This window comes from Gekko japonicus, unplaced genomic scaffold, assembly GCF_001447785.1.
Source record: "Gekko japonicus isolate JY-2015 unplaced genomic scaffold, Gekko_japonicus_V1.1 scaffold15, whole genome shotgun sequence".
Taxonomy (NCBI): Eukaryota; Metazoa; Chordata; class Lepidosauria; order Squamata; family Gekkonidae; genus Gekko; species Gekko japonicus.
Genome location: NW_015165830.1, coordinates 763,040 through 787,139, shown reverse-complemented (window position 1 = coordinate 787,139; position 24,100 = coordinate 763,040). Strand labels below are relative to the sequence as shown.

At 47.6% G+C, this 24,100-nt stretch overlaps 1 protein-coding gene across 1 annotated transcript in view; it reads left to right on the top strand.

Annotated features, from left to right (window-relative positions):
• Nucleotides 1–24,100, top strand: part of LOC107110010 (E3 ubiquitin/ISG15 ligase TRIM25-like) — a 42,312-nt gene extending 18,212 nt beyond the window's left edge. The window contains exon 6 of the mRNA XM_015410717.1: nucleotides 23,562–24,100. Within this exon, the coding sequence (XP_015266203.1) occupies nucleotides 23,562–24,100 (539 nt within the window). The remainder of the gene's footprint in view (nucleotides 1–23,561) is intronic.

Sequence of the window (24,100 nt, the reverse complement as noted above, 5' to 3'; positions counted from 1 at the left end):
CCTGGCCCATTTTGATGAGACATTACCGGTGGTTTTGGCATGCGATGCCTCGCCTTACGGGGTCGGGGCTGTGTTGGCTCACCGTTTGGCCGACGGCAGGGAGGTCCCGGTCGCTTATTACTCTCGAACCCTTTCTGCGGCGGAGCGGAACTACGCCCAGATCGACCGGGAGGGTCTCGCAATTGTGGCCGGGGTCAAGAAGTTCCACGACTACATATACGGCAGGCCGTTCACCATTGTCACAGACCATCGCCCGCTCCTCGGCCTCTTCGCGCCCGACCGCCGGACGCCGCAGGTTCTCTCGCCGCGAGTCCTAAGGTGGACTATTTTCCTCGCTGGCTACAATTATCTGCTCCTGCACCGCCCCGGGAAAGCCATGGGCCACGCGGACGCTCTTAGCCGCCTCCCACTACCTGAGGTGGTTGAGGACCCGGCCCCAGCCTTCCGGGTCCTTCAGCTGGAGGGCCTGCCGGAGGCCCCGTTGCAAGCGCGGGACATTGCCCGCCGCTCGGCTCGGGACCCCGTGGTATCCCGGGTTCTGGGCTGGGTGGTGAGGGGGTGGCCTGAGAAGACAGACCCTGAGTTCGCGGCGTATGCTACCCGGCGGGACGAACTTTCTGCACACAAGGGATGCCTGCTATGGGGAGACAGGGTCGTGGTCCCACACGCATTACGCCAGAGGGTCCTCCAGGCACTGCATGAAGCTCACCCGGGCATCGTCCGGATGAAAGGGCTGGCAAGAAGCTACGTCTGGTGGCCCGGCATCGACGCAGAGGTGGAAGCATGGGTCAAGCGTTGTCAGCCCTGTCAGGCGGTGAGACCCAGCCCACCGGGGGCACCAGCGCAGGCGTGGGAATCCACCCGTACCCCGTGGTCCCGGCTCCATATAGACTTCGCAGGGCCATTCCAGGGACGGCTGTTCCTGGTCACGGTGGATTCCTACTCAAAGTGGCTGGAAATAAGCCCCGTGGCTGCAACGTCCGCAAAAGCCACCATCCGCGCCCTACGAGGACTCTTTGCCACACACGGGCTGCCGGACACCATCGTGTCGGACAACGGGACGGCTTTTACGTCCGAGGAATTCCAGCAGTTCCTCAGCAGCAACTTGATCCGACATGTCCGGTCAGCGCCGTTCCACCCCGCAACCAACGGCCAAGCGGAGCGAATGGTCCGAACCGCAAAGGAGGCCTTGAGCCGGATGGTGGAAGGGGAATGGGAATGCCGCATCGCCAGATTCCTCCTGACCCAGCACACGACTCCCAACCCTGTCAGCGGAAGGTGCCCAGCAGAACTACTGATGGGTCGAAAGCCAACGATCCTTTTGGACCGCCTGCACCCCGACCGGGCCCCCGACCAAAGAAACGCAGTCGAGCAGAGGGAAGCACCAAGGGGGTTCTTCCCAGAGGACCCGGTTCTCGCCAGAAACTTCGGCCGCGGTCCGGAGTGGATTGCGGGCCGCATACTCCGGCCCCTGGGTACCGTGATGTACGAGGTATCCATGGAGTGCGGGCAGATATGGAGAAGGCACATCGACCAGCTCAGACAGCGAGTGCTACCGGAGCCCCAGACAGATGAAGAGACGAGACAGCAGACGGAACCTAGCGAGACCACACCCGAGGCGACTGCACAGGACTTGCCAGCCGAGGAGCACCAGGCACAGGACCCCACGGCCCCAGCTTCGGTCGAGGAAAACCCCGTTCCGGAGGCGGCGGAAGCAGGAGCACCAGCTCCCTCTTCAGAACCCGGCCCGGAGGTCGGAATTCCGGAAGCACGAGGGGCCACCCCTCGACGGCCAGCTAGAGTACGAAGGTCCCCATCGTACTTAAAGGACTACGTGACTTAGGGGGGGGGGCGGACTATGGGGGGAGGGATGTTGTGTCCGCTGACCACCACCGGAGGTCAGCGCACACTCCTGAGCTTCAGTCCGGCACAACAATGGGACTAGGATTCTAGTCCCTCCACTGGGGGGAACCAATGGGACCTTGGCGGGAGATTTAAACCCACCAATGGGACCAGGGGAAGCCCCTGGACTGTGTATATAGTTGGCCTGCCGGCCGTTAGTCTTTAGTCTTGTTGTGTACCAGTAAAGCCATGCTGATCACTACATCAGCCTCCATGCTTTCTTTACGCGTCTAACCCACTACACTTCACTCATACTTTGATTTCTGCTGCTGCTAATGTACAAAAAGCATACCATGGCAAAAGTTAAGGTAATCTACTATCCTGATAGAACAAAGTTTGAGTCCAGTGGCACCTTTCGTCCATGCAAACGAATGCTTACACTGAGAATTAAACTGTTGGTCTTAAAGGTGCCACTGAACTCAGACTTTGATCTACTACCTGATGCAAATGAAACAGGCATTTTAACAACAATGGAGGAAAGCCTTTTCCTAATTCCTAGCTGCAATTTACCTTACTTTAGTTATAGTCAGCCTTTTGCACTAAGACCCAAAGCAGATTGTGCAGTGTAAAACAATAGCATGAGAGATCTAATAAGGACTGCAACAGGACAAGGATCACAAAAAATTAGGAAAGGTGAACATTTTATCAGGCTTGATATGTCAAACTATGCAGAAAATGAAATTACAAAGGTAGAAAACAGTGCACTAAGAGCAGGATAGAACATACAACAAATAAAGATTAAACAATATATATTTACATTATATATAGTCTGCCCTTCTTGCATACAAATCAATGGAATCAGTAGGATAATACCTTTGATAAGTAATGTAATAGGACGAGGATCACAAAAATTTGAAACATCTGTCGTCTGAGCAAAACGTAAGTTTTAAACACATGTTAAACAAAGGAGAATATGGTATTACACAAGTAGAAAAACTGCATTTTCCTGGGTCAATCTGTTATGAGATAACTGTTGCTTTCCCATTCCCATAGTATTCAAATGAGATGTATAATGGATGCTGCACAAGATTTGGCTTGCTGTAGGAGGGGGACCTGACTGCGTGGGAATTTCAAGCAACTCATGTCCCTCAGAGTCATGGACTGGCTGTCTGATTCAGCCTTGTGATTTGTTCCATTTCACATAACCACGAGGGGCACAATAAATTGCTTGACATTCCTGCAATATAAGCATTTGTATATAATCACGTTAGGCAAATTTCCTGAGAACCAGCTTCATCCTGGGCATATGACAATGGTATAAGCACTATTTATGTGCCAGGCTTTGTATCAAGGCCCTAATAATGGAAATCCACCAAGGCAGCAACTTCAGCAGAGTGAATTAAATTGTCACATCATAAAACCATCCCCCAAAATCCTGTAATCCAACAGCAAGTGACAGAAAGCAAAGGTCTTATCCGAATTCTGCACCAAAGAAAAGGCTTGACTGCACAAAAGCAGAAGAAAGCAGCAGTAATTAGCAGAAAATAGGGCTGCCAGGTTCCCCCTGGCCACAGGTGGGGGATAAGGGGTGTAGAGTTGCCAGGTCCAGGCTGCGAAATTCTTGGAAATTTGGGGGTGGAGCCAGGGGAGGATGGAAACCCCAGAGGGATACAATCCCATAGAGGCCACCCTCCAAAGCATCCGTTATCTCCAGGGGAATAGATCTCTCTAGCCTGGAGATCAGCTGAAATTCCGGAGAATCCCCAGGTCCCACCTGGAGGCTGGCATCCCCTGGAGAAAATTCTAAACAGTTAGTGAAGTAGATCTTAGATTGGATTATTCTGGCTTTTGAAGCGGCTTGTGAATATTAGAAATAGTGTACTTGATGCACAGTATAGCAAGGAAACATGGGACAGCATCCATGCTGATGAGGCTGCCACCTCCAGCCAGGCTTCAGACCTGGTGTCCTCCATGGCAGCCCTGGGGCTCTCCCAATTTGTATCAGGTCCCACAGACCAAGCGGGCCACACACTGGATTTGATCTTTGGCATGGGGACGGATATGGATCTGACTGCAAAGGAGGAAGTGCCATGATCAGATCACTTGGTTTTGAAGGCCCGGCTGGTTGTTCCTCTTGGAAATACGTGTGTTGCAAGGTCTAAAATTCAGTCATTATAGGGTTAATGTGTGTTTACCTTGTGTGCTATTGTTTAGACTGACCTGGAAGCCCAGAAACTGAAGTCTATTTACTAACAGTCATTGGTTAATGCATTCAGGTGATTTCCTTCTAGGGAACAAGAAGAAGAATCTCCAGTGTTGTAGACCATGTGGTCAAAATGTAAATATATAGTCTTAGGTGTCTTTGCTGTTTTGTAGATTTCCTGTGAACCCTTCCCTTAGAAATAAAGATTTTACATAGAAGAAAATACCTCCTCTCGAGTGAAGCAAAGACCCATTGCAATCTCTGAATATTTAACTATTTTGCCAATTTTTCCAACAGTTCCGACTCCCCCCTGTCTAGGTGATGAGCTGATTTATGCTTGTCTGTGGAGAATAATGGACCCAATTGGGTTCCAGAATGCTCTGCAGGATCCGATGCCTTCTGGCAGCTCATTAGATGAGCTGATAGAAGACTGGAGCGCCTGTCTTTCTGCAGCCATCGATGTAGTTGCTCCCTGACGTCCTCTTCGTTCTTGTCAAAAACCACCTCCTTGGTATACTATGGAACTCAGGGGGATGAAATGAGAACTTAGGCCCATTCTGCATCTAGCAAACCCACACTGGAACAGTGGAGCGAATGCTAGATGCAGAATAGGCCTTAGACGACTTGAGTGAGTTTGGTGGTGTGCTCACAACAAAGCCTCAAGAACAGTTTATAGGACACTTATGAAAGCCTATGAGGTGGTGGTGAAGGCTGCGAAGAGGGAATTCTATTCAGCTAGCTCATGCCCGGCACAATCTTTGACAACCCTTTCAGAGAGGAACCAAAAGATTAGTAATTCAGCTATTAGCTGTGAGGCATTTGCGAGCTTTTTTGCAGATAAAATCTTGTCACTCTGCTGTGACTTACCTGCCAATGTTGATACAATATGACTTCTGGTTTAAGCGTTTCGCCGCTTGGACGCGTCCCGTCTCGCTCTGATGGAGACATGCTGAGACCCGGCTGACAGGAGGGGTCCGATTTTGTCCCGGACCTCTCCGGGGTCTCTGTAGGAGACCCCCAGCCTGAGGAGCTGAGGAGAGCCTCTTCCAAGGCGACAGCCAAGGAATCGAGGCTCACCTTCTTCCCAGAAAGCTACCATCACTGCGGAGCCAGTATGGTGCTCAGAGACGACTGCTGGAGCAAGCGATCACGATCAAACTTCTAAAAATGCTTCCAAAAGATCTCCAAGGCTCCAAACTGTGAGTTAAGCAAAGCTCAGGTGAAAAAAGCGAACTGAACCTTGGTAGTAATTAGAAGTGCCTAAGTTTGAAAGAGCTGGGGGAGAGGAATTCAAGCACCCCCTCCCTTCTTTTGAGTAAACTTTAAAAACAGTTTTAAATCAGGAATAAAAAGACTGAACTAAAAGAAGCACATAAGAAGTTAAGCGAATGCAAAAACTGCTAAAGTATACAAAGCAGGATTAAATTGCATAACTTTTGTCTTGTTTTGGAAAACTTACTTCTTATTGATATTATGGCTGGGAGAGGACGGAGGGCACCGGAGAAAAAAATGGTTATCGGAAATAACATACCAACGACTCCCTCCGAGAATCAGGAAGTAACTACAGACTTTTCTTCACTGTTAGCAAATGCACTGTGCCCCCTAATGGACCAGCTGACTAATCTCAACACTAAACTGAACAATGTCCAAAAACAATTGAATCAAATGGATAAAAGAACCTCAGCAACTGAGAAAACATTGAAAAAGATGGAAAAACAGACTGAGAGCATTAACAAAAGGGTGGATGAAGCAGAGAAGGGGAGATCCTCTGATAAAACGCAACTAATACAGCTCCAGCTGGAATGATCCATGTACGTTCTACGTTTCCATGGGATCCCTGAAGAGAAAAACAAGGATTTAAAAGAACTTTTGGCGGTTGCCTTGGCCCCATTAATGGATTATAAACAAGAAGATTTAATAAAAGAGATGGATGTGGCTTATAGGACTTATCCGGACTTTATAAAGAAAAAAAAAACTCCCAGGGGAAATATACCTAAAATTCATGAAACGATCTACCAGAGAACTGGTGCTAAAGTCAACAATGGGAAAAACCTTAAAAATCAAGAATGAAGATGTAAAATTTTTTAAAGACATCCCCTTTGAAGTTAAAAAACGGAGGAAACTCTACAGGATGCTCACTCTCACTCTGCAAAAAAAGGGAATACCATACAGATGGCTATTCCTGAAAGGGCTGAGCTTCAACTACCAGGACAAAAAAATATAAAATAGACTCTGTTCCAAAAACGGAAACATTTATGGATCAAATGCTTAATATAAAAAAGAAGCAGAAGGAAAAAAACTTAAAACCAGATGGGGAGGAAAAAGATGAAGAATCCTACTCACAGGATTCAACAAGCCAAAATTCCACGTCATCAGAATCATCGGAATCGGAGAAAGGAGAAGCTGCTCCCAAACTCCTGAAAACAAAGAAACACAAGAAGAAAAGACTCAAGGACTAAGACAATAGTACTAAAGGCAGTAATTGTGTTAAGCTATTAAATGTGTACTATTATAATTGAACCAAATCTTTGTATAACTTGTAATATTAGGTTAAAAAGGATTATTTTTTTCAACTATTCAGATCGTGACATGTATTAGACTTCCTTTCCCCAAATCCAGTAGATGAAATAGATTAGAATGGTAGTTTTCCTTTCCCTATCAAGTAAATATATGTATTAGAGCTACTTTACCCATCACCCATAGTATTAGTGTTAGGGTATTAGTATTCCTTTCCCCATCCCATAATTGTAGTGTGTAGAAAATGCAAAAAATGTTGATACAACACATGAACTCGAGGCCCCTTGGCCACCTTCAGATTCAGTTTTTGATAACTTCAGCCTGCTCTCCTCTGCCAGTGTTGACAGGATCCTGGGGGCTGTTAAGCCAACTACTTGCCTCTTGGATCCATGTACTTCATGGCTGGTGAAAGCTGGTGGTGAGAGGATATGGGGCCCACTGATAGACATTGTTAATCTGTCGCTGGAGACAGGGGTCTATCTAGAGGGACTGAAAGAGGCAGTGGTAGTACCGCTCTTGAAAAAAAATCTTTGGATCCTACTGACTCAGCCAATTACCGCCCAGTTTCTAATTTGGCTGAGGCTTTGGAGGCTTTGGTGAGATGGTTAAAAAAGAATAGGCTGAATCTGAATCTGATGAAGACAGAGGTTTTGTGGCTGGGGGGGGGTGCCTCAGGGCTGGGGCATAGACTTCCCACTTTTGATGGGGTGCCACTAACACTGGTGCAATCCATCAGGAGTTTGGGCGTGGCCCTGGATGCCTCCTTACCTATGGAGGCCCAGGTCACAAATATTGCCAAACTAGCGTTTTTCCATCTACACCAAGTGCAGCAACTAGCCCCTTTCCTGTCGCACCCTGAGCTAGCCACAGTAATCCACGCGAAGGTCACCTCCAGATTAGACTACTGTAACTCACTCTACGCTGGCCTTCCCCTGAGATGGACCCGGAAACTCCAGCTGATCCAGAATGCGGCGGTGCGAGTCCTGATGGGAATGCCAAGGACGGCACATATACAACCTGTGCTGCGCCAGCTACTGTGGCTTCCAGTGGAGTACTGAGTCAGATTCAAGGTGTTGGTACTGACCTTTAAGGCCGTAAATGCTCTGGGACCAGCGTATCTTTGGGACTGTCTCCTCTGGTATGTCCCTGGGAGAGAATTATGCTCTGCTGAGAGCAATCTGCTGGTGATCCCTGGCCCCAGAGATATCCAGCTGTCCTTGACCACAGCTAGGGCTTTTTCAGCCCTGGCTCCGACCTGGTGGAACTCTCTGCCAACTTCCCATCAGGGCCCTGTGGGACTTAATGCAATTCCGCAGAGATGTTTCGCAATACCTCTTGGAGAGGATGGAGTACCCAGTTGTGAGGCCTGTCTCCATTGAAGAGCAGAGCTTGTTCTGCTACTTAGAAAAGGGCAAGCTGGTGTGGGTGGAGTCCCAGGTATGTGTGGATGAAATAACCCAACCTGGTGGCTAAGCAGTGAAAGCCTCTTTGTAAGCATTAAAGGGCATTCAGATTACAACTTGAAGCCATAATGAGCTTAAGTTTACATGCCTTAGCCAAACTTCTCCTGTGACTGCCTGAAGACCTTTGCTGCAGAACCATTCTTTAAAAACAACCTGCACAAAAATAAGTCAGTTTGCTACTGGACTTCCCTGGTGTCTTCTTACTCTGCTTCTGCAGTGGAGCAAAACAGGTTGCCAACGGGTGCGGGGCGCTTCTCAGATGTTCGTGTCCGATCGCACCCTTTAAATCCGCCTGGCATTCACGCCTATGGCATTCACGCTAATTGTTTGTGTGATTGCGCCCCTCGTTATTTTTATACAGCTCTTTTCTCAGTTACCTCCATGCTCTTGCTCACGACAAAACTTACCTCATGGCAGCGAACCCAAAGCCTTTATACGTACTATCCTAACTGTGCCTCACCAATAACTGGCTCTGTCAAACTGTTGTAATAAAACCCAATATAAACTTACACTTATAGCAGTACATAAAAATCAGCAGAATAGATGGAGGAAAATACAGCTTCAATGGAAGTTTGGAAGAGAGTAGGTGAGTTAGTTTCCCCCCTATTGTTTTTCTGGAAGGGCAAGAGGTCTCAGTAGAAACCCTTTTATGGTCCCCCAATTTCTGTCCTCAGTCATCTGCGTCGAGATTAACAAAGCTTGAAAACAGGCATTAGATAGAAATTGGCTAAAAGTGAACGAATTGAAACGAAACCCTGAAAGGACAGTGGTAATGCTGGCTGGGAAGGCAGAGATCTTGAAGGACATTGTTCTCCCCACTTCTGATGGAGTTCAACTGACCCTTGCTGGCTCAGTTAAAAGCCTTAGGGCCATACTGGATCCAGCTTCATTTACTGAAGAGCAAGGTAATACATCTGCAAAAAAGGCTTTCTACCGACTCAGCCTAGCCCATAAGATGACCTGGCCTGACCTGGCCACCTGGATCCTCACCATAGTAACATCAAGACTAGGCTACTGTACATTGGCCTCCCCTCAAAACCAACTCAGAAACTCCAGCTAGTCCAGAACGTCACAGCTCGACTATTAGCGGAAGCTAGACAGAGCATGCATATTACTCCCATTCTGCAGACGCTCCACTCGCTGCCCATTTGTTACCAGGCTCAGTTTAAGGCACTGGCTATCATATACAAAGCCCTTCATGGCCTTGGCCCCTCTTGTTTGCTGGACCGCCTCACTCCCTATGCTCTGCAAGAACAAATACACTCATGTAAGCAGGAGCTTCTGCATGGGCAAGCCTGCAAATGGTCAAAATCGACAACTGCCTGCCCATGTGCTTTCTCCACTATGTGCTGTTTCTGCCTTGTGGAATGGCCTGCCTGAGGAGGTCAGGAAAGCTCCCACTCTCCTGGCCAAACTATGCAAAACGGAACTATTCAAGAGGGCTTTTCTGTGCGGCCAATAAGGCTGCACAGTACAAAATGGTTCACAAGCTTACTTGGATAAATGACTGAGACTGTGGTCTGTACTGCTGCCTATAGCTTGTTGTTAAGTAGGATCCTAGTCTATAATTTCTATACCGCTTCATGTGTCATGTTAATACTTATAGTGTGATTCAGTTCTTTCTGGTTGTTCCAGACTTCTAAAATACTAATGCATTGGTTACTGCACGTCCCATTTTGTTGGTCGTACGGACTCACTATGTGTAATCCACCTTGATTCCCTTTGAGAAAGGCGGACTATAAATAATGTAAATAATTTTCAAAAAAAGATAACTGGCATTTATACAGCACTTTTTATAAGTGCTTCAGCCATTTCAGATATGTCAGACATCATGAATGAATTTCAGCTCATTTGTGATAGGCACAACCTTGGTGAATTACTAGGCTCATGTACTTGCTTCCTCCTATCCTCTTTGCTCTTGTGCTCAGTTTGGTAACATGCCATGAGTGTCAAGCATAAGGCCCATCCAGGGCTCTTACCCAGCCCTCAAGCAACTGGTATGTATGGAAGTGTAAGGTACTCCCCCTTTTATGGTATCCCTGGGGGGGGACTAGTCTTCAATACGATTATTTATTTATTTATTTATCATTCCATTTATATCCCGCTCGAACCCCGAAGGGTCTCTGACCTGTGGCCTGTGGTCCCAGTCCCCATGGACGATCCATCAGGATTAAATACATTTACTGGGGCTTTTGTGGGTTCCCCAGTAAATCAGTTGTTTTCACTGTTAGGAGTCAATTGCTTTTGTTTGTATTTTGAGTAAACATCAATTTTGTCAATTGGGTTTGTCTGTGTCTTTTATAAAGTTTATATCTCCGGTACTTGGCATTACATTTTATGGCACACATGGCCCAGCCCAGCAAAGTGACATTTATGTCAGATCCGGCCCTCATACATAACAAATGAGTTTGAATTATACAGAGAGGCTGAGGTTGGTTTAATCCTAGTTACTGAGAGAAAAACAAGTCTTGGTTAGACTCCGTTCAGACATAACATGCAGGCATGATTTATTTTAGGTATGTTTCGTTTGTGAAATGAGGATTCAGCTTGCATGATCATCCATATCCTGGTTTGCCTTGACAAAATGCTGGTTTCATCTCCTTCACTCTGTTGCTGAGGTCTGTGCAAGAGCAGTACAAAGGAACAAACACAGTTTAAAACCAGGATGTCCATGTTCGTACATCAAGCAAAACCATAGTTAAATCGAGTTGGTTAATAAACCACCTTTAAATCGTTGTTTCAGATTCTCATTTCCTAACCACAGTTAGTTGCATGACCTACATTTGGATAATTGCACAAAGCTTATTTTAATTAAATCACAGTTTTATTTGACATTTATTTCCCTCGTCTACGTTGTTTGATTCTATGCACACAAATCTTATCTGCTGATTCTGATCTGGCTTCATACCTAATATCTCACATATAATGTGGGACTTTAGGAAGCCTTTTAATTTATAGAATGTAGATGCAGACTCCAGGTCTGCCTCTGTTGTCCAGCCTGATTGAAAATTGGTCACATTTGTTTTTTGTGAATAGGCTTGTATGAAATATGAGATATTTGATAAATGTCAAACTCGGGACTCGTTTGCCATGGAGTTCTTTATTTCCTTTGGTTCTGTATACCTATTGTCTTTTGTCATTCTGGTGTGGGGGGGAGTTTGTGAGCATGTGAGTGTGTGGGTGTGGAGACTGTTTTGCTAAAAGTGCGCTAGCTTGTAACTGCGTTAAGCGGGGCCTCCCTTCTCTGGGAAGAATGTGTGCTTGACCTTGGACACCAGACACTGCTAGGTATTAGGCTTGCGGGTGCTGGGGAGGGCTACCAGTACACAGTAGATTTTGGCGAGGTGGATGTGTTGGTGTGATTGGCCTAGTCACAAGGGAGGGCTGTTTGAATTATGTATAATACCAGAACTGGTGCCAAGAGGATCAGTTCTGACACAGATCGTCTTAGCTTGACAAACCTTACCTCTCAATAAACGAATCACTGCCAAGAGAGTGTTGTCGGGGAAAGTTTTTTCAAGAGTCTGACAATAAACTAGTTAAGTGATAAATGCCTTCATACTGCTAGATTCATATATTTGTTACATACATTGGTTTACTGGCTATTTGGCACTGGAAAAACTTTATTGTGTTCTGTTGCCTACTGTTGAATATATTTTAATGTTATTATTAAAGCATACATTTATTTAGGTTTCTCTGTTTATACGTTTTTGGAGTTTGCTCACTCAGCTTTTTTTGGTTACCTAATCTCTTGATTTAGATTGGATTTTGTTGATGCTCCACATTTGGCTTAACTATGTTTGTGTCCATTGTAAATATACTGAGTCTTTGGGGGGAGGGGTGACATGTCTCAATCAGCTAGGTCTGGATCATTATTCCCATTGAGTTTGAAGGGTAACTAGTAAGTTCAGGACTAAAAGATAGAACTAGGAAGTCTTTGAGCTAGGAACCACCCTTCCCATCCAATTTGTAATTCAGGGAGGAACCTCGGACCTCACAAGTTAGCTGGGTGTCTATTCAGTGATTTCAGCAAAACTACAAGACAAGACTCCAGAGCCTCAGCTCTGTTAAATAACATGCAATTGCCACACCCAAACACACCCCACTCCCAGTGATAGGCTATTTGCATAACATTACTACTTAATTGGTTTATTCCAGAGTCCTGGTCAGCTATTGTTCTTGTACTCCAAGCTCAGCCAGTCTCTGGGGTGATTCAATCAGGGATGATTCAATCTCAATACATAACACCCCTCCCCCCTAAATTCCAAAGCACCTTAACAGACATAGTCTTCAAGGTATGCTGGCTTGCGATGTTCCCTGGTTGAACATTGCGGTGCTGGCAGAGGAGTCACAGTCTCGGGACTCGGGTCTGATGCTGCAGGCGTGGTGCTGGCAGATGGGAGCGGCGTTGACATGACATTGGGGTCGTCCGTGGCTACTTGCTCCAGTGCTTTGCCCACTTGTCTGTCTATCTGTTCGCTGGCCGCTGGGAGCTCCCTCGTGGGCTCTGGTTCCTGTGGCCGTGGCAGCTGTGTCACAATCTTCCGAGATTGCTGATGGCAGACCTGGCTTGGCTGGGAGAAGACGGTGGTGGAGCTGGTCTATGTGCCTCCGAAGTACCTGGCTGTCATCGGTAGACACCTCGTGGGACAGGGGCCCTGTAACTCTGATAAACTTGGCGGGAATCCAGGCAGGACCGCTGGAGAAGTTCTGCACATAGATGTGGTCGCTGGGAAAGAATCCTCGGGGAGCCTCTTGGCTCTCTGGAGATGGGCGGTGTTCCGGGACTTGGTCTAGGTGCAGCCTGTCATTGGGTGGTTAGGCACCTGCCCATGAGGAGTTCTGCGGGGCTGCGGCCGGTGGAGGTGCTCGGGGTCACCCGATGGCCAAAAAGGAAAGCTGCAAGCCTGTGGTCCCAGTCCCCATGGACGATCCATCGGGGGGACTCTATCATGGTTTGCACCATTCTTTCTGCTTGTCCGTTGGTGGCTGGGTGAAAGGGAGCGGAGCGGATGTGCCAGATGAGATAGCGGCCCATAAATTCTTGGAACTCCACTGATGTGAAGGCTGTTCTGTTGTCTGTCACGACTATGTCGGGCAAGCTGTGCATGCTGAAAATCCGGCGGTGGGCCCGGATTGCCACCTGGGAGGAGGTGGAGGCGATTGGCACCACCTCCAACCATTTGGTGTATGAGTCCGCCAAAATGAAGAAAATTTGCCCTTGGAAGGGGCCCACAAAGTCCAGGTGTAGCCAGGACCATGGTTTGTGGGTGGATTCCCACTGCTGCACTGGTGCCCTGGGAGGCTCCAGTCGAGTTTCTTGATAGGCCTGGCAGCGCTTGACACAGGCCTGTATTTCCCTGTCCATACCTGGCCACCACATGTAGCTGCGGGCCAGCGCTTTCATCCACATGATTCCGGGATGCGTCTCATGCAGAGCCAATAGCACTTGCTGGCACAAAGGAGCAGGCACCACCACCCGGCTCCCCCACAGCAGGCAACCCTTGTGGGCTGATAACTCGTCCTGGAGGGAGAAGAATGCTGCAAATTCTGGGCTCACCCGGCTGGTGGGCCAGCCCCTCCCCACCCAGTCCAAAACACGGGAGAGGACACAGTCCTTTGCGGTGTGGCAGGATACGTCAGTTACCTGTAGAGGCCGGTCGGGAAGTTCCTCCATGAGCAGGATTTGGTGCACAGGAGCAGGGTTGGGATCGCAAGAGGGAAGCGGCAGGCAGCTGAGGGTGTCAGCATGTCCCATCGCCTTCCCTGGGTGGTGGAGGAGAGAGTACTGGTATCTCGCCAGGAAGATTGACCATCACAGCACTCGGGGTGAAAGCATCTGTGGGGGTCTCATGATCTTGAGCTAGCAGGCCCAGAAGGGGCTTGTGGTCAGTCATGATGGTGAACGGCTGCCCATAGAGGTAGTCATGGAATTTTTAAACTCCCACTACAATAGCCAGTGCCTTTTTGTCAATTTGCGCGTAGTTGCACTCAGCCGAAGACAGGGTGCGGGAGTAGTACGCCACGAGGACCTCCTGGCCATCGAACCCAGTATTTATCCCAGTATCCTCTGGGATCTTCACCTATAATGCCATCTTCTTGACATCAGCCCAAGCATGCCCTGTTTGCTCGATGCTTTCAGGATCTTTTCCTGTGGCCCCTTTTGGTTCATAAGTCTTCTGATTTTCTAGAGTATTTTTAAAAATGGTTTTAAAGATTCCAAATGCTGTTTTTAAATCCTGTGGCTGCCATAAGTTAATATTGTTGTTTTGTATTGAGCATGTAGTTTTAAGCTTTTTATTGTGAGCCACCTTTAATTACCCTCTGAGGCAGAAAGGCAGCATACAAGTTTTGAGTGGTATTGATCTGACACACATACATACCCACATTCCTCCTTTTCTTCAAGGTAGAGTTAAGAAGTACACGAAAATTAAAGTGGTTTAATTTGCTTTAAATTAAGAAAATGCTGCACCCAGAAACTTCTGGCATGTGTTCAATAAGCACAGTCCCACCAGTAGAGGAAAAGTCAATGTCAAAGCTAATTGGATTACCAGTAAAACCAGTGTTAAACCAGATACAGCCTGTGCTTGCCAGCTTGCACCAGCCCCACAGACAGATTGTCAAGTTTGCATGTTTTCTATTGACCCATTTAGCAAGGGTAGCAGAACAGCAATGTACTGAAAGCCATCCTTCTTCTCCTAGACCAGGGGTGTCAAACTCATTTGTTACAAGGGCCGGATCTGACATAAATGGGACTTTGTGGGGCCAGGCCATGCATGTCATAAAATGTAATGCCAGGCAGCAGAGATATAAACTTTATAAAAGATACAAACACAAATATATTATTTGTTTTACTTAAAATACAAATATGTATAAAACTCTTGAGATATTTTAACAGTCTTTGATAACTGACACCTCCCAAACCTCCCTCCCCCCTTAGAAGATACCTGCCTAAAATGGAAAGGAGGGGAAATAGTGGGATTTGGCAATGCTGTTTAAAAAATAAACATCAAGAAAAAGCACAAGGATGGGAGAACACTTCTGGTATGGCGCGCAACGGACGGCTTGGGGGAACTCCTGTGCCGTCTGATCCCCCTTCGCCCCTTTTGGAGCCCCTCCCCCTCGGTGAGGAATGGGCTCCACCGGTCCTCCCGGAGAGAGAACCAGCGCAGAGGGCTTGTTTTGACCCCTCCCGCACTTGGCAAAGCAGGGGGGATGATCGCTACCGCCCTGAAGCAGGAGCGTCGGGAGGATTACAGCATGGTTTCCATGTCTGTAACTAGCTGCAGCCTTCTGTTTTTTTAAAAAAACTTTGTTTGGATTACAATACTACAGCAATGCAGCAGGGAAAATAACCCTTCCTGGACTTATATAATATTGTGAGTTGTGAGTAGGCTCGGTTTCAATTCTAATAGAAGAGTCGACTCTTTACAAATCTACCCCTTATTTCTGTACCCCAAAATGGTGAAGATTAGCGGTCAGAGAAGGAATGAGGGAGATATTAGTATGAAAGTTGTTGTTTTTTCTTTTGTGGGGTTAAAAACGTTGTGGGAAAGGACTTACAACCATGTATGATACCTTAGATTGATACTAAAAACTGAGTTATTCTAATTGAAATCAACCGTGTAATTAAAATGGCACCGGCAGAGGGATTGGAGGAAGAGCAGATTGATGATAATATGCAAGTGGGAGAATTAACTATGGACCAATTTTTGAAGTTATTGAGAGATGGAATACAAGAAGGTTTTGAGATTGCTTGTGCCAATTTATTAGAAAAACCGCAGAGTGTACAGCCGGCTATGGATAATGAGGAGGAATTGGTGCATGAAACACAGAATGCTGTGGAACAATAGGCTTGTTATGTTAAGGAGTCACCTGTTGATATCCAATCTGCAGTAACTATAGAAACGGAACTAAAGAAAACTATGAGAAAGGCCAATGTAAAGACAAAGCTAATAAAAAGGAAAGTGCAAAAACTTTCTGGCAGAGAAGGAAGAAAATGGGAAAAAATGAGACCAAAACGAGGTGACTAGAAATTTAAGACTGAAAATAAAAGATGGGATATAGTGAGACTGAAACATAGAGAGAAGAGTTCATGAGTAAATTGGAGTACATACAAAGGAAAAGGACATGTGGACTCACTGATGCTAAAAACAAATTACAGATCCACAGGAAAAAAGTCAAGCTGTACAAAGGATGGGTTGCTACTTTTGCCGACTTCTGCCTAACTGGAAAATTGAGGCTATGGTTCCTGCTCTAATGTGATATTGATGATTACTCACTAAGGGTTTTTTTTCTTTTCTTTCTTTATTACTTACTTCCCCCCCCTCCTTTTTCTTTTTCCTTTTCCTTTTGTTCTTTCTCCTTCTTTTTTCTCCTTTTTTGCTTCTTTATAAGTTGATTTTGTATAAATGAGAACTATAGAGACAAGTGTCTTTTAGAATGAAAGAGAACTAATCAGAACTAAGTAAAGTAAGAGTTAAATTAATAGGGGATAAATGCTGTTCTGAGGCATATACTGTTAATTAAGCTGAAACATCTAGTAAGATATGGTATGGTATTATGTGACTATAAGTGGTGAGAACTGGGAATATAAGGAGGGAAAGAATCAAGGTATATAAAGGGTGAAATGTTATTGTTGACGTAAATTTAATTAGAAAGATTTTTTTTGGCTCTTGAAATAATAAGTAAGATAAGATAAGTTGGCTTTAAAAGCTGTGAAAATTTGGTTAAAGAAGGATAGAAATAATTTGATTAGGAAGGGTAGAGTAAATTTAAAATAGTGTTAGAAATGTGTGCTTATTTATGAGTTTCAAGTTATTTATAAGTTGTAGTTCATGTATAATAAATAATAGGATAATAGGGTTTCATGGAAGTAAAATGGAATTTAAGGAAGGGGGTGGAAATATTTATTTTTATTAAAGTAATTTATTTTGGGACATGTATAATTTTTCGCTATAAGGAGAGAATGGTAAATGAACTGGAAAATACTGTTGCAGGAAGCTAATGGAATATGGTGATGTTTAGTGAAAAAAGACAAAAATGTCTAATTAATATTTGAAAAGTTGTGAGAGCCTTGCCTAAAGAGCATAATGTCTGTTGAGATCTGTTAGGAGTTTGTATAATATCTATGTAGCTAAAGTCCAACTGGTGTTTGCTTGGGAGGGAAATGTTCTAAATCTATTTTCAAGAAGTAAGGTGTGTTGCTGTATGTGGATAATAGTGGTTGTATATGTATATGCTTGTGTCTGTCTTTGTGTTTATGTGGTGTGTGTTTATCACTCTTAAAACTCAATAAATATATTTTTTTTAAAGAAAGAAAGAAAAAGCACAAGGATCACAGCAGAAACTAAAATATAAAATGCTCCGAGCCAAGGAACATAAAATGGCTGGGCATTGCAAGCTTCTCCCCTCCTCCCCAGGTCTACTCAGAGACAAGCTGGCTCGAAACATCAACCCTGTATTTGCATTCCATTCCCAGAATGCTGCTGCTACTCCTAGGGGCTGTCATTCCACTCTGTGCCCTGTCATTCCAGTCCCAGAACACATATTCTATTGCTAGGGACGGGTTGTTTCTAGCCAGAGTGCCCCGGAGTACAGCTCCTGAAGTAGCAACATTTACACACATAGACTCCCCCCCCCCCGCTTTGAAAACTGCTCTCCCCCTCATCAGGTAGCCCGAGAGAGTTGTTTCAGTGAGTGGCCAGGGCGGCCCCACCCACCTGCAGCCCCCCAGCTCCATTAGCCCTCATTCAAGCCAGGGTGAGCTGAGGCCTACAGCTGCTGCCTTGTTTTGCCACCGCTGCCAGGAGCTGCACTCAGGTTGGTCTGCATGCAGCCGCAGGCCATGTGCTCCCAAAATGGGCTGGGGTGGGGGCTGTTTTGGAGGGAGAATGTGGGGTGGGCGTGGGTCCCCTCCTCCTCTGCCGCCACTGCTGGCCCACGCGGGAAGCTTTCCTGGGGCTGGGGCCAGTGTGAAGTGGCACGGAGTCACCTGCCATGGGATCCTGCCATGGGCCCCAGCTGCGTTTTTTGGTTTGGGGGAAGGATGCAGGCCAGGTGTGAGTCCCCACAGCCGCCGCCAGCTTGCCCGGGAAGCTGTCCGTGGGCGGTGGGGGCAATGTTCCCTCTAAGCTGTGTTTGCCTGCACTGGCCCATGCCTTTTCCTTCTCAACTCACTGATTTTTCCCTGAGTGCACAGGGCGATGAAATCCCCCCCATCATGGCATGGCGGTTAGCAGGAGCAGCAGCAGCTGCTGGGCTGGGGGCTGGCAGCAGCATGGGCCTGCAGCCTCAAGCGAGCTCTCCATGCATCCTCCAGAAGCCAGCTCTTGCACTTTTTCAAACTTGGCTGTCTGTTCACTTGGCAGACCCATACCAGTGTTGCCAACCTCCAGGTGGAACCTGCAAATCTCCTAGGGTTGCCAGGTTCAATCTTCTCCCCGGCAGGGGGATTAGGAGGCGTTCCAGGTAGGGGGGTGGCCATCCCCAGTGCAATGACGTCACTCTGTGTGATATTAACATGTCCCCACTTTTCCCCTACCATTTAGAGGGAAACTTCCTTTTAAATGGTGTGTGTGGGGGGAAAGCGAGGGCCAGGTGCTCCTGCCATGCAAGAGGCAAAATCTCCTCTTGCAAGGCAGGAGCCGGCTGCCCCAGCTTGGAAAGAATGGGCACCATGCACTCTTGCCTTGCAAGAAGTGATCTTGCCTCTTGCAAGGCAGGAGCTGATGGCCCCCACTTGGAAAGGGTGGGTGCTGTGCGTGCGTGCCCTGCAGGCAGCGGATATGGGGCTTGCAGGACAGGCGTGTGCAGTGCAGTGTTCCCTGTAAGCTGCGCTGGGCTGTGCCAGCACAGCAATTTCAGGGGCCCAGCGCAGGGATTTTTAGCCCAGCGCACAGGCCCGAGGAGTGGGTGGCCCCGCCCTCCCAGTCCCACTCCCAACCATCAACTTGCCTGGCAAAGGCAGCTGACTTACTGGCTGGAGATCTGCCACCTGGCTGCAGGGCAGGCCCTATAAAGGGAGGGGCTTAGGCAGGCCCAACCCTACTTTTGATTCCAACTAAAACTCCAGGAAGAGCCCTCCTGCTGTGCCGGCTGGCTAGTAGTGGGAGTCCGGGACTTAGTGGAGAGCTACTGCTGCCCAGGAAGATCTGTTAGTCTGCCCCACGGGTCATCTCGGGTAAGTCTCTCCCTTGCTGGGCTCCACATGTGACTGGGTGGCTGGTTTTTGCTTCCCGTGGGCTGAGGATGGCGGCAGGAGAGCTGCAGGGGTAGTGAAAGGCCCATCATTGTGTTTGTTTGTTTTTTAACTGGGACTCCACATGTGCCCGGGTGCTTGAGTTTTGCTTCCTGTGAGATCAGCATGCCGGCAGGAGAACCGGCAGGGCAGAAAAGCCCATTGTGTGTGTGCGTTTGTTGGGGGGGGGGGGAGCTGGGCTCCATGTGCACCCGGGTGCCTGAGTTTTGCCTCCTGTGAGATCAGCATGCCGGCAGGAGAACTAGCGGGGCAGAAAAGCCCATTGCGTGCGTAAGTAAGTGAATTTATTACAGTCATTGACTAGTACACAGTAAAAGAAGTACAACCCCAAACTTAAAACATTTCTGTTCCCTATAAAGGAATATAATATTTGTAAAATACATAAATAAACCACTAATAACCTAAAATATTAAGTGATATAACTTAAATTACTTATTGTATGCATTTGTTTGTTGGGGGGGGGGGAAGGAGCTGGGCTCCACATGCCCCCGGGTGACTGAGGTTTGCCTCCCATGAGATCAGCATGCTGGCAGGAGAACCAGCGGGGCAGAAAAGCCCTGAAAAGTACGCAGATAGGCGAGTGATTTCAGCTAACATACTTTATTTAGTGAGGAACAAGACAACTTTAGCCAGCTCGCAGGCCGGCTTATATTCCCCATGAAACCACCACCCAGAACACACCCCCACATCACAATAGGTTGTTTACAGTGGCCGAGAGTTCTATAGGCTCTCGGCCAGGAACCTAGCCCTCTGATAGGTGCAGGCTAGGATCCGCTTAATTCATTGTTTCCTTGAGCGAAGCTCGACGTTTGCACTTGACCGCATGGAGCCCAAGCCGGCCACACGGTCCCAACTGGATACACTACACCACTTCCCCCTTGGTCCGCAACACACCCATAGATAAAGTCCTTAAGGTGTGCCAGTGCTTTCCTGGTGCAGTTAGAGCGGTGCAGCTCGGGGACCGGGGCTGGCTCCACTGCCGATGCATCCGGCGGAGTGCTGGCCGGGGTTGGCGCCATGGGCCATGGTGCCAGTGCTCCATATGCAGCCAGGAGGTTGTCCTCGGGTGCGCCCACGGGGAAGGGCACGGGCTCCACGGCAGGCGTCGCTGGTGAGGTTGATGTTTGTGGTGGTGTTGTGGGTTCTGGGGGGTCAAGGGTTTCAAAGTCCTCAGGGTCCAGAGGCAGTGTCTGTCGGCACAGCTGGTCAATATGACGGTGTAGGATTTGGCCGTCCTCACTGGAGACCTCGTATGATCTGGGGCCCTTGATTCTCACGACTCGAGCTGGAATCCAGGCTGGACCCCGTGCATAATTCCTGGCGTACACGGGATCCTCTGGAAAGAATCCCCTGGTTGCTTCATGCGCTTCGGTGACCGGTGCCTCCTCCGGAGTGTGGTCTGGGTGTAGACAGTCCAGCTGGGTCGTGAGGTGGCAACCTAGGAGTTCCACCAGACTGCGCCCCATTGTGGTGTGGTGTGTAATTTATTGGCCAAAAAGGAAGGCTGCCAATTTATAGTCCCAGTCCTGTGAGTCCAAACGGCAGAGTGCGTCTTTGGTTGTCCTTACCATACGCTCCGCTTGGCCGTTGGTCACAGGGTGAAATGGGGCTGACCGGACATGGCGGATCCCGTAGTACCGGGTGAACTCCTGGAATTCGCTGGATGTGAACGCAGTCCCGTTGTCCGTGACCAGGGTGTCCAGGATGCCCTGAGCACTGAAAATCCGCCACATCGCCCAGATTGCCACTTTAGACGAGGTGGAGGGCACGGGGACTACCTCTAGCCACTTGCTGTAGGCATCCACCAGGATGAAGAAGAGTTGGCCCTGGAAAGGTCCCGCAAAGTCCAAGTGCAACTTGGACCAGGGTTGGTGGAAGGATTCCCAGGCTTGTTCCAGGGCCCTGGGTGGTTCCGGCTGGGACGCTTGGCAGGCCTGGCACCTTTTTACTATGTCCTCAACGTCCCGGTCCAGCCCCGGCCACCAAATGTAACTTCTGGCCAGGGCCTTCATGCACGCCACCCCGGGATGGGACTCATGAAGGGCGGTGAGAACCCATTCTCATAATGGCATAGGGATGACCACCCGGTTTCCCCACAGTACGCAGCCCTGGTGGACCGATAGTTCATCCCACCAGGACGTGAATGCCGTGAATCCCGGCTCCCCTTTGGCCGAGGGCCACCCCATCACCACCCAGTCAAAAATGCTGCTGAGTACCTTGTCCTTGGCCATGCAGCGAGCTACTTCTTTGACGTGGACAGGCTGGTCCAGAAGGGTGGCCCTCATCAGAGCCCTGGACTTTTGCAAAAAAGTCCATCCACTCCACAAACTTTGTGGGTTTGGGAGCCAGGTGATCTGAAAGCACCTTGACCAAAGAGGTGTAAGATTCGTCTTTGGTCAGCCGGGGCGCTATCAGGTCCTTCAGTAGGAGATGGGCCTCCATCCCACAGTGCCGGAGAAGGTACGTCTTCTTCTTACCTGGGTCGGTGACATCGTGGATGGTGAAGTGGCTCTCGAGGGTCTCCAGCCAGGTTTCCCACTGCGAGGGTTGGGAGATGTCGAAGGCAGGGAGGCTCTCGGATGCGGCAGCCATCTTACGATTTCACGAGGATGTGAACGGTGGGAACTGTGGCAACGATCATTGTTGAGGAGTGGTGCAGTGCTGCTCTCGGGGTTAGCAGTGCGATGCTCGGTGAGCGGTGCGGTGAGCAGCAACCAGGATGCGGCACTACGTGAAGCGGCGTGCGGTGATCTTGGCACGGAGACTCGATGCAATGCTTGGAACGTGGTCTCTGTTCAAAGGGAGATTAATCCCACCTTCATTGCCAGTGAAAAGGGATCCCGCGCCCGCACCTGGGGACTGGCATCCCTAAGATCTCCTGCTATTACAATTGATCTCCAGATGACCAAGATCAGTTCCCCTGGAGAAAATGGCTGCTTTGGAGGGTGGACTCTACGGCTTTACAGCCTGCTGAAGTTCCTGACCTCCCAAACTCTGTCTTCCCCAGGCTCTACCTCCAAAATCTCCAGGTATTTCTCAAACCGAAGCTGGCAACCCTAAGCCACACAGTTCACTGTACTAACTTCTTCTAGGCACTTTCGACATGGGTCACTTTATTTAGTTGCTGGTGTTTGCTTGCAGCACAAGTCTAGATGCTACAAAGAGCCAATGGGATGTACTGAATAAAGCATCGGACTTAGACGAGGGAGACCCAGATTCAAACTTCCACACAAACAGGGGGGTTTCCGAGTGATTTTAAGCCAATCACCATTTATAAGCCTCACAAAGTTGTTGCTGTTGTGAGCATAAAAATGGCAAAACTCTACTTATGCCACCCTGATCTCCTTGGGTACATGAAAGAAATGAGGTCTAAGTGATGTTGTTCCATAGAGTGACTGAGGTATAGTCTGGATGTGGTACAATTTGTGGAGATTTTTGCCTCCAGGCAAGGGGCAAATGATTTACCTACATATGCCCTTCTGGTCCCAGTGACTGTATAATTTTTAATAGAGAAAGAAGAAGGAGAACAAAAACTTAACCCAAAAAAAATGAATTAAGAACCTGAAAGGTTAATTGAATACAAATTAGGGGGCCCAATGTTAAAATCAATAAGTATACAACATAAATATATAGATAATACAAATTATATAAAAATACAGGTATTTATTACAAATTGATTTAACAACAATTATAGGCAGAAATATAGCCTCAATAAGACTTCAAATCATACAATATGCACAATTAGGACCTTATGCGACCCTAATACAGACACATTTTGGCCTATTGACCGCCTACAGTGGTCAAGCATAAATGTTACACGTAGGCTCAATTATTGCAATACTCATATTCATCCATATAGGACCAAGTGAAAATTATGTTCTGAGAAATATCAGTGACACAAAGCAAGAATATACTATAAAGGCCTCATATGACATTGCCTTGTCCCAATTCAGGTACATGTAACCAAAATGGAGTTTCAATTGCGTACCCTCCTATTTTGGTCCAGGAGATAGAATTCCGAAAGCCATATAGAACCAGTGTAATGAAATAAGTATACAACATAAATATATATTTATGTTACATTCTTATTGATTCTAACACTGGGCCCTCTAATTTGTATTCAGTTAACCTTTCAGGTTCTTAATTAATGTATGATTTTTAACACACTTTGCTCACTTGACCTTTTCCACTGTAATATCTGATATCTTCACTCCTGATCAGAGAGAGACTGGCTTCTTTTGATACTTTTTCTTTTTTTTAATTTTCCATCAAACAGATTACCGTAACCTGAATTTTGATGCCAGCACAGCCAATGAAGAGCTCTTCCTATTTAAGGAGACCCACTCCGTGTTGAATATGGGCATCCTGCTGGAGAACTGTTCACAACCCAGCCAAGGGTTCAACCACTGGCCACAGCTCTTGTGCAGCCATAGCCTTTGCGAGGGCTGCCATTACTGGGAGGCTGAGATTTCAAATGCCTGGCTGTGCTTGGGGGTCACCTACAACTACCGGCATAAAACTGAAAAAGGGTATATGTTCTACCTAATTGGCAGGAATAACAATTCATGGTGTCTGGAGTGGGATTCGATGAAATTCTCCGTTTGGAACAATAACATCCAAACCATGGTAAAAGGCAACTTCTACAAAACCATCGGGGTCTTGGTAGACTATGCCGGTGGCTCCTTGACATTCTATGGCATCAGCAGCACCATCAACCTCATCTACCGTTTCCTCACCACATTCACTGAGCCACTGTACCCAGCGGTTATGGTAAGCAGTGGGGCCTCTGTTACTTTGAAGCAGCATCCAGAGTAG